General features: G+C 34.1%; 2 protein-coding genes across 2 annotated transcripts in view; one reads left to right on the forward strand and one right to left on the reverse strand.

Moving 5' to 3' along the window:
- The first annotated feature begins 4,728 nt into the window (after positions 1–4,728).
- LOC113111329 (glycine N-acyltransferase-like protein 3) lies at positions 4,729–7,749 on the forward strand. The gene is made up of 5 exons (XM_026275955.1): positions 4,729–4,991; positions 5,094–5,201; positions 5,793–5,916; positions 6,015–6,141; positions 7,341–7,749. The coding sequence occupies exons 1-5, from the start codon at positions 4,899–4,901 to the stop codon at positions 7,747–7,749; spliced, it is 861 nt and encodes a 286-aa protein (XP_026131740.1). The 5' UTR covers positions 4,729–4,898.
- Positions 7,750–8,108: 359 nt separating this feature from the next.
- The window catches only part of LOC113110800 (interleukin-17 receptor D-like), a 47,504-nt gene continuing 43,416 nt past the window's right edge, over positions 8,109–12,196 (reverse strand). The window contains exons 12-13 of the mRNA XM_026274983.1: positions 10,373–11,288; positions 8,109–8,935 (exon numbers count right to left, since the gene is read on the reverse strand). Coding sequence (XP_026130768.1) covers positions 8,817–8,935; positions 10,373–11,288 — 1,035 coding nt within the window. The 3' untranslated portion in view covers positions 8,109–8,816. The remainder of the gene's footprint in view (positions 8,936–10,372; positions 11,289–12,196) is intronic.

Raw genomic sequence — 12,196 nt, forward strand, 5'->3', positions numbered from 1 at the left:
TTTGGGTGAACTATCCCTTTATTATAGATAATAGCCCTAGAGCAGCGTTTCATAACCCCAGGTAAAAAGCAGAGTTAAACCCGGGGCTAAAAACTGCTTTAGAACAGTGTAAAAACATTTAAAATGCTTGATTTGTTAAGAAATTCATATGTAGTCATAATTCTGCAAAACTTTAGTCCAAACATTTGACTGGTGACATGTCTGCAAGTCTGTACTTACTTAGTTTTTTCAGTAGGTCTCTTTTTTCCTGAACTGTTTTTTGTCTGGATTCTGCTTTCTCTTTGTTTTTATTTCTCTTTCTCTGAATGTCAAGCAGCACGTCATCATGTGTTTCAAAATGCTTGCCATTGTTTGCTGCCACAACATCATCAATCTTGACAAGCAGTTCCTTGACTGCATCACCTTTATTTTCTAAATCAAAGGCATGATATCTTTCTCCACATCTCTGTAGAATCTGCTGCAGATCTTCTCCTTGATTCTGTATGTGCTGCTCAGTAGATCTGTCCTCCTTTGATTTGTCTCTTGTAAAGATCACTATGGTGTGTCTCCAGATTTTCTCACCAAAGAGACCAAGGTGTTCTTCAATGCTGAGTCTGTTTTCTTCAGTAAAAGGCAAACTGAGGTTAATGACTATGAGAAAGACGTGAGGCCCTGGTTCACACAGGAAGACACTGCAAACCAGCTCTTGTTTAACAACCTCTGGTGAGTCTTGCAAATCAAACTTTTCCCACCAACATGCAGTGTTGATCAGAGCGATCTTCCTCCCATTCACTTCACCATCTTTCCTCAAAGACTTAACAAAGTATTTGTCAGGCTTAACTTCATCACCTAAAATGCTGTTTATAACTGAGTCTTTGTCAGGTTTTTGCCACCCCAGAACAACAGCTCTTATTTCTGTCAGAAAAAAAATGAGGACATTGAAAAGACAAACGACAAACATGAAGTCAGAAGATATAATTAAATAGTACACACAAAAATATTTTACAAACCACCCATATGTGGCTTAAAATAAAATGTTTTTGAAATGTGTTTTCAAACAAATCAGTCGTTCTGGATGTGACATGCAAGTATTATACAAAAAGGACAGTTGTGCACAAGATAAATGTTCAAAGTTCAGTATTCTGTCTTGTTAGATGGTTGTATCAATCAAAAGCAAAATACATTTGACATTTTTTCGAATTGCCAGTGAACTTTACCTGGTCCCATTTTCCCTGCTTTCTTATGTGTTATCCAAATGAAACCTTAAGGAACAACAACAAAAAAGAAAATCAAGCATGAAATAAAATCATAATAATAAAACTAACTAGACTGACACCAAGGATGAATGTACTGTTTATACACTTCAGCTTGACAGGCGGGTTAAGAAATAAGGCAGGAGTATCTTAACCTGTATTTTTAAACCTGGAACTAAACTACACAATTAAATTAGTACTGTATGTAATCTTACACAGTACAACTAAAGCAAGTCTATTCAGTTCTAAAAGTGTGTGTGTGTGTGTGTGTGTGTGTTTTATAGACCTTGCTTTGAGTGAAGCTTGAGATTTACCGACCCTTGAACAATGCTATATTCTTTGTGGTGAAGTAGAACAGATACTTCCTGTTTCCTGTTTTTACCATTAATTTCACCTCATCACAATTAAACCATTTAAAATATCAAACATTGATTCACAATTTAACATCTTCTATGTCTTGGCATAATGCTCTCAACATAAAATCCAACAAGGCATGGCAGGAAAAAAAGAAGTACCAAGTTTGGTACATATAGACCCTGTTTCATAGCCATAAGCCACATGTAATTGAACATATTTAAGCAACTTTTACAAAAATGCTTTAGAAGATAACATTACAGGTGTGCATTTTGACACAAAACAATAACACTGACATATTTTAAAATATGTCATAGCAAGATATTTTCAGTTGAGACAGTTCAAACATGTATTTTAATCTGGGACTAGCTTAAGCCTTGTTTGTGAAATCGGGAGATAGGTTCACAAATGTGTAATGTTTATTTAAATTAAAGGGGGCACAACAGGACCCCAGCCACAACTATATCTAAAAGACGTTAAAATAAGTTTTTCAATCAAGGCAGAACATCCAAAACATCGGGGGGGATAATAAATAAATAAATAATAATAATACAATAGCACTTTTTACACTTTCAGTGGCCTAATGATACAGCATTGGAAAACTGCCATTTGCAACATATTTGAAAATCATATTTAAAACACTTTGCTTTTCTTGTTTAAATTAAAATTATTTCGTAATCATGCTAAATGCTGTAAAACACAAGTCTCATATCTCACCTGAGCACAGACGTGTTGAAGCCTCTACTGATATGAGCAACACAGATCTGACAGACAGCAGCTAAACTCACCGCTTCAGAGTGAAAGTGAACGTAACATTCCAAAATAAAAGTCACAGAAGAGCAGTGTCACTGCATCATTTTAAAAGAAAGAGTTCATCCAAAAATGAATATGATGTCATCATTTTTCACCCTCATGTCTTCCTGAAACATAAACTGGTAGTTAAATATTAAACATAGACGAATCTTTTTGAAATGCCAACAATTTCTTTATTATTAGCCTGACAATATACAAATATGTTAAATCACTAAAACACAGTTAAAGACAACAAAAGATTCAAGTTTTACAATTAATTTGCTTAATTATTTCTCTTTTGACGACAAAATCCATGTGACTCAAAGATTTACAAATACAGGCTATTACATACCACTTGAAAATTACATCTTAAATGCATCAAAAATATAAGATACTGACAGTTATGCATATTAAAATGCCACAAAGTATATAACGAGGCACAAATTAAAAAAGCATGCTTTGCTAACAACATTTCACCATTAGAAATCATCTCCAGCATCATTTTCAGGCACAGTGATCTGACAGCAGTCGTTTGGGGATATAATTATTTCCTGGCACCGCAATGACAGTGAAGGAACAGGTCATGAACTGAGAAATAAAAGAAATCACAAGAAAACATCAATGAAACTACTCAACTTCAAGCTTTCAAGTACATTATTTGTTAGGAAACATGTATATATAGTATTTTTATATATTTACGTTACAATAAAAATATATGCAGAAATTATTTTGGATTATTTAAATTAATTTACACTTTTAAATAACATGCAAATCATTTTTATTAGACAATTTCGAATAGTTTACATTAGTATTTATACTAAGTGCAAATTGCATACGCCTAAAATATATGCGCATATATATACAACCAGAATTTCATAGTTGTAAGAACTCTGTGAATATAGATAATCTATTTATATATTCATATTTAACTCAAATAAAAATGCAAAAAATGCATGTAAGTTCAATATATATATATATATATATATATATATATATATATATATATATATATATATATATATATTGTGGGAGCAAACTACATACACCTAACGTATACGTGCTGAAGCAGAAAATGATAGATTAATGTACTAGTGATCTTTACTCATGTAAAAATATAATTAAATGCATCACAACACCAAAGAAAATACCAACTCTGAACTCTAATCTAATCTAATATTAAATGCATTTCTCACCTCTGCATTAGACTGTAAAGCACAGTCTGTTATATTCACACTGCTGTGATTCTCGCAGACCGTCTGTGCAGCTTTTATCTGTAGCATGTATTTAACCCGTGCAGGAGGATAGAGCTGCAACAAACACAATATCACATCAGATACATCAGAGGAAAGGAGATGCATGTTATATGATGAACATGACACTTACCTGAGCTGTGTTTGAGATGATTTCCACCACTTTAAAGGCGTACGGATAGCTACTCATTCGATTGTGGACATCCATGGCAAAGTTAGCCACATTAATGACATTTTGGTTGTAATTTAGCTCCACACTGTCTCCTGAGACAATAAAAGCTGAGAAAACTGATGCAAAAAGGGTGAGAAGGCAAACCATGTCAGCAGCTTGTGAATCAGTGGGAACAAAGGCAAAGCCAAAAATCATCTGGGTGTATCAGGGTGAGGGTGGAGACATTAATAGCCATAAATTCCTGACGCTTTAACACACCTCTATTTATCTGCTGCATAAGAGCTTCTCAGGTTTCTGCATCCTGCTGACAGACAGATGCTCACGCTTCAGTTAGATCCACAGAGTCATCACAAATTAGAAGTTAAGAAGCTTTTTCATCACAAACCATTACAGAAAATGCATGTCATATAGTATTTTCTCATTCTTCACTGCAGTTGCATTGTTGTGTTTACATCATCTGCCATGTCACATGACCAGACCAGCTGCAAGCGTCAGGACCCAATGCCGAGCAGTCCATAATATCCTGCTGGAAAAAAAGAGGGGGAGCACGAGGCTGAATTCAACCTCTTATTCGCAGCTTCTTATTGACGCTATCCGTTCCACCTTAAAAACACAACGCTTCCGCGTTTCTTAGCTTCTTATTTCACGCTTAACTTAGGGTCCATCTCTATTTGTGTCTTTTATTCAGAAAAAAAATGTAATAAGATTTAATCTTTATAGTCCGTTTTCGCTCTTATCTCACCGTTATTTGCATTTTTAAATAGTGTATTGTTCGTTTCTGAAATATAGACACAACTAGAGACGGTCCCTACGTTAAGCGTGAAATAAGAAACGTCGCGTTTTTAAGGTGGAACGGATAGCGTCAATAAGAAGTTGCGAATAAGAAGCTGAATACATCACATCAGGCTTGTTTCAAGAGCATGAACGTGTTAATATTTAATAGAAATTATCCACTTTTGCATGCTGCGTTAACATAACTCGTCCATATTGCTGCTGTAATCTCTGACACTGAAATGCACGGCTGTTTTGTTTTGCCCTGACTTTGCACTCGGCATCATGAGTTTTTGTTAACCCTTTGTTGTCATCTGTTTTCCGTGAATGGTTTATGTGCGCAAAATGATCATTCTTGGCACCGAGGAGCTCAAACAAGCCGAGAGCGTTTTGAAGCAGAGTTTTCCAGAGTCCATCAAGGTGTGCTGATTCTAGAAAGGTTTCAGAAAGTTTGAGGTTTAACCTATCGGACTACCACAGCTTTTATTTTCACTCGCTGGTTAATATTCACTTGTTTTCCAGGTTTATGGCTGTATATTCAACATAAACAGAGGAAAGCCTCACAATCTGGAGGTTATTGCAGACCAGTGGCCAGATTTCAATGTCATTATTTGCAAACCCAAAGTTCAGGTAACATTATTTTACAGATCTAGACAGTTCTGATTTGTTTAAAAAAACTAGCCACGTTTCAACAAAAACTGTATTTTAACTGTGGCATTTGTAGTATACCAAGGCATATGCAAAACTAACGCTTAGTGCTGTTATTGTACACCAAAACTACAAAAAATATTTTTTTTGTTGGCTGAAATAAAACAAATAGATGGAAAACTACAACTTAAAAATTAATGAAAATTAAAACATGGCAACAAACGTATATAAAAAAATATTTTTATAATTATATAAAAATACAGGTTGAAGTCAAAGTAATACAATTATTAAAAACTAAAACTGATAGAGAAAATAATTAAAGCTGAATATATATAAACACATTTACTACAACATATATAAAAAAAAGAAAATGTAGAATAATACATAAAAAATACCAAAATAACAGATTTAGCTATTATTTGTCACATAGTTCAATCAATATATAAATCACAACAGATTTTATATATTATTGACTTTATATATTTACATTTTATTTATTTGTTCATCTATTTAACAAGTTGAATGCATTTCTCTTAAAAATCCAAGTGCTTTTTAAAAAATAAAAAAAAACAGGGAACAAAGGATCGAGAAGGAGACTTTAACATATACAGCATCTACTCCAAGAGCAAAGAGAGTCTGAAAACCCTTCTGGACACACCTGGTGTGATCAATAAACATACATTCACATTATTAGCAGGTACACACTCTATCCCTAACCAAAATAATTGCCTGAAATAACTAGTTTTGTGACTGTGACAAAATCAATCATGCACAAACCTGTTGGTTGCCATTTAGGGATTGACATCAGGCATTTAGAAGCAGTTCAGGAGTTTGCGGATCAACATGGACTTCCCTGGAAAGTTCAAGTAGTGATGAATGTGTTACTGCTCCAGGATGAGCGACAGCTGCCGCTTAAAGAGAGGTGCTATCATCATCATACTCTTAAACCTCAAGTGTTATCTCATTCAAGGCTTAAAGCAACTGTATGTGATTGATTTTACCCTTTTAAGGGGTCATATGACGTTGCTAAAAATAACATTATTTTTGTATTTGGTGTAATGCAAGGTGATTATGTGGTTTAAGGTTCAAAACAAATAATTTTCCATATACTGTACATTAGTGTTGATCCTCTATGCCCCGCCTACATTTTTACAAAACTCATCGTTCTGAAAAGCTGTGCTCTGATTGGCCAGCTATCCTGTGCATTGTGATTGGCCGAGTAGCTCAAGCATGTAATGCAAAAAGACAAAACCAATAAACCCCATTATAAACAAGGCATTTGTTGCATCTGGTGGGGACATAATTACTGATTATAATGACTTCTACTGTGTTTTTACACGTTGCGTATTGCGCTGCATTAACATAAAACCATGTCTACATTTGTGATCAGAGAAACCACAAACATTAAGTGCTACTCTACACTGCTCTAAAGTCATGTTTGAATCATCAGTGGCTAATTCTTTAAATATGAAAACATACTTACAGACTGTGAGTCAGATGTGCCAGACTGTCCTTGCAAAGTTGTAACTGGCCCACTTTATATAAATTTTTAGTTAGAATGAGCCGTTTAAGCACTATGCATCGTTAAAGTTTCACTTTCACCATGACTAAGCCAGAAATGTAGTGTTTACATGAAATAATCATAATATGAGTCTATGATCCCAGTCTCAGGATCAGTAAGAAAGCAATACATTTAAATCAATAAACTTGTTGCATTTCGGAGCAAAACAAAAACATTGTTGAACACTAATAAAAATGCGGTAAACTATTAATTGGTTATTCTACAATTAACTGTATTACTACAACTGGAGAATACAGTAAATTGATAAACTGTTCTGCGTGATGACATTAAATGTCTCAGACAGTGCCTGTAGTCCCATTTAGCAACTTTTTTGTCTTTTTTTAAGAAACGAACGGTTTAAAAAAATCTCAAATTAGGTGTAACTAGTGTGTTTTATGTCGTAGAATAAAAACTGAAAGTATCTTGAGCCTGTGTGAGCCACAGACCTTATTTTAGGGATTTAACCAAAATCCTATTCAAAAACCCATTGACTTTGGGACCTTCTTGAATTTCCCAGTTTTTTTTTCTACTTGACATTTTCTTCTGCTCCATGTTTTCAGTTATGCTGGACTCAGACTGACTCCGCTCAGAGCAGCTCATGCTCATCTAGTAAACAGCACGTGGAAATACGGCGGAGACAGTAACAGCTACAACTCCGTGCTGAACTACATTACCCACAATCCTTCACTGTGTGTGCTAGAGGAGGGCGGCACTGAGCCCGTCTCCTGGCTGCTTGTGTACCAACACGCTGCTCTTGGTTTGCTCTACACATTACCACAACACAGAAGAAAAGGCTATGCGAAGTTACTGGTGTCTGTGATGGCCAAAACCCTCCTGGAGCGAGGACACCCGGTTTACTGTTTCGTGGAAAAGGAAAATGACTCTTCCTACAAACTTTTCACGTCACTTGGGTTCCAGGATTCAACAGATTACAGGGCTGTGTGGTTTGAGATCAATAAACAACAATAGATACAAATATAAATCAGTATGCATATATAAATCATATATAATGCATATATTCATATAGTTATGCATGCATATATATATATATATATATATATATATATAACACCTCTTCATTATTTTTTGCATTTTCATATGGATATTTTTAGCTTAAAATTACGGATTGTATATATTTAATAATATAAATCACTTATAATGTCACTAAAGTTTTTAGTCATGTCTTATTTTTATATGTATATTTTTAGCATACAAAAATTTGAACAGATTTTTTAAGCATGTGTATTTTTCGCACTTCAAATATAAATAACTCCGTCACAATGCATATAAATCTTAGTTTTATTAAGTCGTATCCCCTACATTAGAGTACTATAAAACAGTACAAAGTTTATATAATGTAGAAATCACTTCTAATATTTTAAAAACAAAAACTGTACAAAACCTGGATAAACAGAGTAGACAAATAAAACTCAATAGTTAACAGAATGGCACATCTCAAGTTGTTTAGCTTGTATTTCCCTTTGTCAGAAACCAACATTAGACCAACTCTAATCCGTTTATGCTGCTGTCAACATTTTTTAACTTTTTAAAGATCCATCTAAAACAAATAAAGGCCTAAAATCATTAAAAAGCTTCTAAAAATCGAGCAGTGCCTCCAAACCGCTTCAGTGACACAAAACCCAGGCTAATGTGAAAAACACAAAGTGCTTATCTACACACGTCTGTTGCTTTTTAAGAGTGTTATCCCACAACTGAAGCACGTTAATGCAATAAATAAAAGTGAAATAACATGTTAAAACGACTGAGATTCAGCACAGCACGCTCATGTCCACAGCTTCATGGCACTTTTAAGGCAAGAAGGTCATAGCTGTAACACCACAAACTCGGCTGTATACTAAATACACAACTGCTTTGGTTAAAAAGCGCCTCTAGAAAACACAGGCCTGCAGGCACCTCAATGTTCAATCCGTCAAAATATTTCCCTGATGAGGGATTCTGAAGACTCGCTGGCAGCTTGTCCAAGTCAGTGGTGAAAACAGGAATTAAAGTGGCGATGCAGTTACAGCTGAAGGCCACTAGGTGGAGGCAGCGGCTATGAGTCCTTCGCTCTGATGGATGATGTGATGGAGCTCTGCTTTGCATATTGTGGAAGCTGCGCAGTGCAGAGAGATGACAGCAGGGGGCTCCTCATCACCTGCACTCACAAAAACACATGCATGCTCAATATATCTGCAAAAAAAAATTTATAATATAGTAATCACTCATTTAAATGTTATAGTAATTTAAGTGATAAAACTTCAAATCAGCATCAATCAGAAAATGTATTACTACTGCAATCAAAATAATTTACTTAAAAAAAAAATAGCATTAAAATAATAACTATTATCAATTTAAGAATATTTTATTTTAGGATATAAATGATAAAAATTAATTTAACAAAATATATTAAAGAAACATTTATATTGCAATAATATACTACAGTACTAAATAAAATAAAATATTAATATGAATAAAAATAGTAATTAAAAAATGTATAGAAAACTAAATATTATTGCAATCATCCCACTGAACTGAAAAATAATAAGCATATAATATTATTATTGCTATTATTTTTAACAAAATTTTATTAATAATTAAATGATAAATATCAATCAAGACATAATAACCATTTGTATTGTTGTTATTGGAATAAATCAAAATAATATTTATATTTTATAGTTAAAATGTAAAAAATTAAACTAAATTACTATAGCAACAATACTATTGTTCTGTAAGGCAAACAATTATTTAATAATAATATTAATTTTAATAATAAACATTGTTTTTTTTTCGCAGATCAACAGAATATATATAGTAATATTCTTTAGTTCTAGCTGTAAATCCTTCCTGTTTTTTCTAGATTAATAAATTATTTACAACTGCGTACAGTTGTTTTCAACTGCACAAGTGCGTATGAATATGAAAGCACATGTAAATACAGAAAAATCACAAGGTAATTCTTTAGAATAAGGAACACTTGTTCACTATTAACTACACCTCTTCCCTCAATAAATTCCTAATTTGCTGCTTATTAATAGGTAGTTGTTACATTTAGGGATTACACACATTTTTTAAAATATTGCATATATTTTTTTAAAGGGAATTATTTCCTTACAATGAAATTATACATTTATATACACTACATATGTGACCCCAGACTATAAAACCAGTCATAAGTGTACATTTTTAGAAATTGTATACATCATCTGAAAGCTGAGTAATAAACAATCTTTCCATTGATGTATGGTTTGTTAGGAACAGACGATATTTGTCTGAGATACAACTATTTTAAAATCTGGAATCTGAGGGAGCAAAAAAAATCTAAAAATTGAGAAAATCATATTTTAAAGATGTTCAAATTAAGTTTTTAGCAATGCATGTTACTAAACAAAAAAAAAGTTTAGAAATATTTACAGTAGGAAATTTACAAAATATATTGATGGAACATGATATGTACTTAATATCCTAATGATTTTTGGCATAAAAGAAAAATCTATAATTTTGACCCATACAATATATTTTTGGTTATTGCTACAAATATACCCCAGAGACTTCAGACTGTGCTCCAGGGTCTCATATGTTAAATACCTACCCAGTCCCGAGGAGGAGGACACGCTGTCGGCCAGAGACGAGCTGTCAGGGTCCGGCGAGAGTCCGTCCATCAGCGGGATGGAGAGCTCTGAGGACGGGACGGACGAGTCGTAGATCCCCGAGTCTCTGGGCATCTCCACCGGACTGACCGATCCGTCGGGATGAGACGAGCCCGCGTCCTGATGAGACGAACCCTCCCCGAGATTCTCCTGAGACAGACTCAGAGACAGCATCAGGACGCTGCTCCTCACGGGACACTCGCTCTCCGACGGGTGTTTGAGCTTCACCTCGTTCAGGACGAGCCCCGAGTCCAGCTTCTCTGGAGGGGGGAGGCGTTTATTCGGGAGCGGAGGCGGCATGAGCTGCTTCTGGAACCAGTCGGGCTCCTGCTCCGTGAGCTGGTGCATGTTACAGATGGCCACGTACAGCGAGCGGCCCGATTTACTGCGGAAGTAGTTGCGTTTGCTGACGTTGGGCGGCTGTGGCTCGCGGTCGGTCAGACTGAGCTGGCGAGAGTGGAGCCGGGCGAACAGAAGAGGAAGCTGGTCCATCAGTTTGTATTTAGGCGCCAGGCTGAGACAAGTCGGTACGTCGCTCTCGTGAGAGTAATCGAAGTACACAGACATGAATCGAGAGAGGTCCGAGGACTTCTGATGCTCCTCTCTGAGTTTTTCTGCGATCATCGCTGTGGCCACGATGAACAGGTCCCTGTTTCCGGCGGAGGAGTCGGATGCGGTCGGTTCTCGGTTGTTCTCCTTCGACGTGGCTTTGCCTTTACGGTGGCGTTTCTCCACGAAATACTTCAGGCCTTTGGAGCAGACGGTGATGATGAAGTGAGCCTCGTCGATACGCCGGCTGAGCCACGACATCTGACCCTCCTTACAGATCTCCAGGTGCTCCCAGAGATCCAGCGCCACCTGAAAAGAAAAGAAACCAGTTTTTCTACATAACAAATTATTATTCAAAATGTTTGTAATAATATAAATAATTGTAATAAAATAATAACTTTAAATGATGATGATTATTTTTTACCATAAACATCAATAAAAATAAAGTTTTTATTAATAATAATAATATTAATAATATATTAATATATTTTAATTCTTATTAATAAAAAAAATTTAACACTCAATTAAAAAGTTCTGTAAAAAAAAAGTTAATAAACAACAGTAAAAACACAGTTTTATTTATATTTTTTATTATTCATAAATTTAAATTATAATTTAATTATAAAATGAAAATTTTAAGAAATATATAACTATTGTAATGTAAAAGATAAAGGTAATAATAATTTAATTATAATATTCACAATACTGTATTTCATCATTATTTACAATATAGGAAATAAATTATATATATATATATATATATATATATATATATATATATATATATATATATATATATATATATATATATATATATATAATTAATATAATTTAACACAGCAACCATAAAATCATAATAATATTTATGGCTGTCTATATTTTATATTGCTTTCAAACATTTAACTATAGGACTTTTATTTTGGTGGAAAACCTCTGAGGGTCTTTAAAGCTTGTTAGTTTATAAATAAACAATAGTTCATTGAATTTGTTCATTTTAGTTCACAGTGCATTAACTAATGCTAAAAGATACAACTTTTAATTTTAAAAAGCACTGATAAATGTTAAATTAACAGTAATTAAGATTAATGAAGTCTGTAGAAGTATTTATTATTGTTAGTTCATGCTAACTAATGTAGTTAATGTTAACAAATGAAACCTTGCAGTAAAATGTTTTCTTTAGAATATCACTGATGATTCATGACCAGAAACAAGTAAAT

The sequence above is a fragment of the Carassius auratus genome, chromosome 11 (assembly GCF_003368295.1).
Source record: "Carassius auratus strain Wakin chromosome 11, ASM336829v1, whole genome shotgun sequence".
NCBI lineage: Eukaryota > Metazoa > Chordata > Actinopteri > Cypriniformes > Cyprinidae > Carassius > Carassius auratus.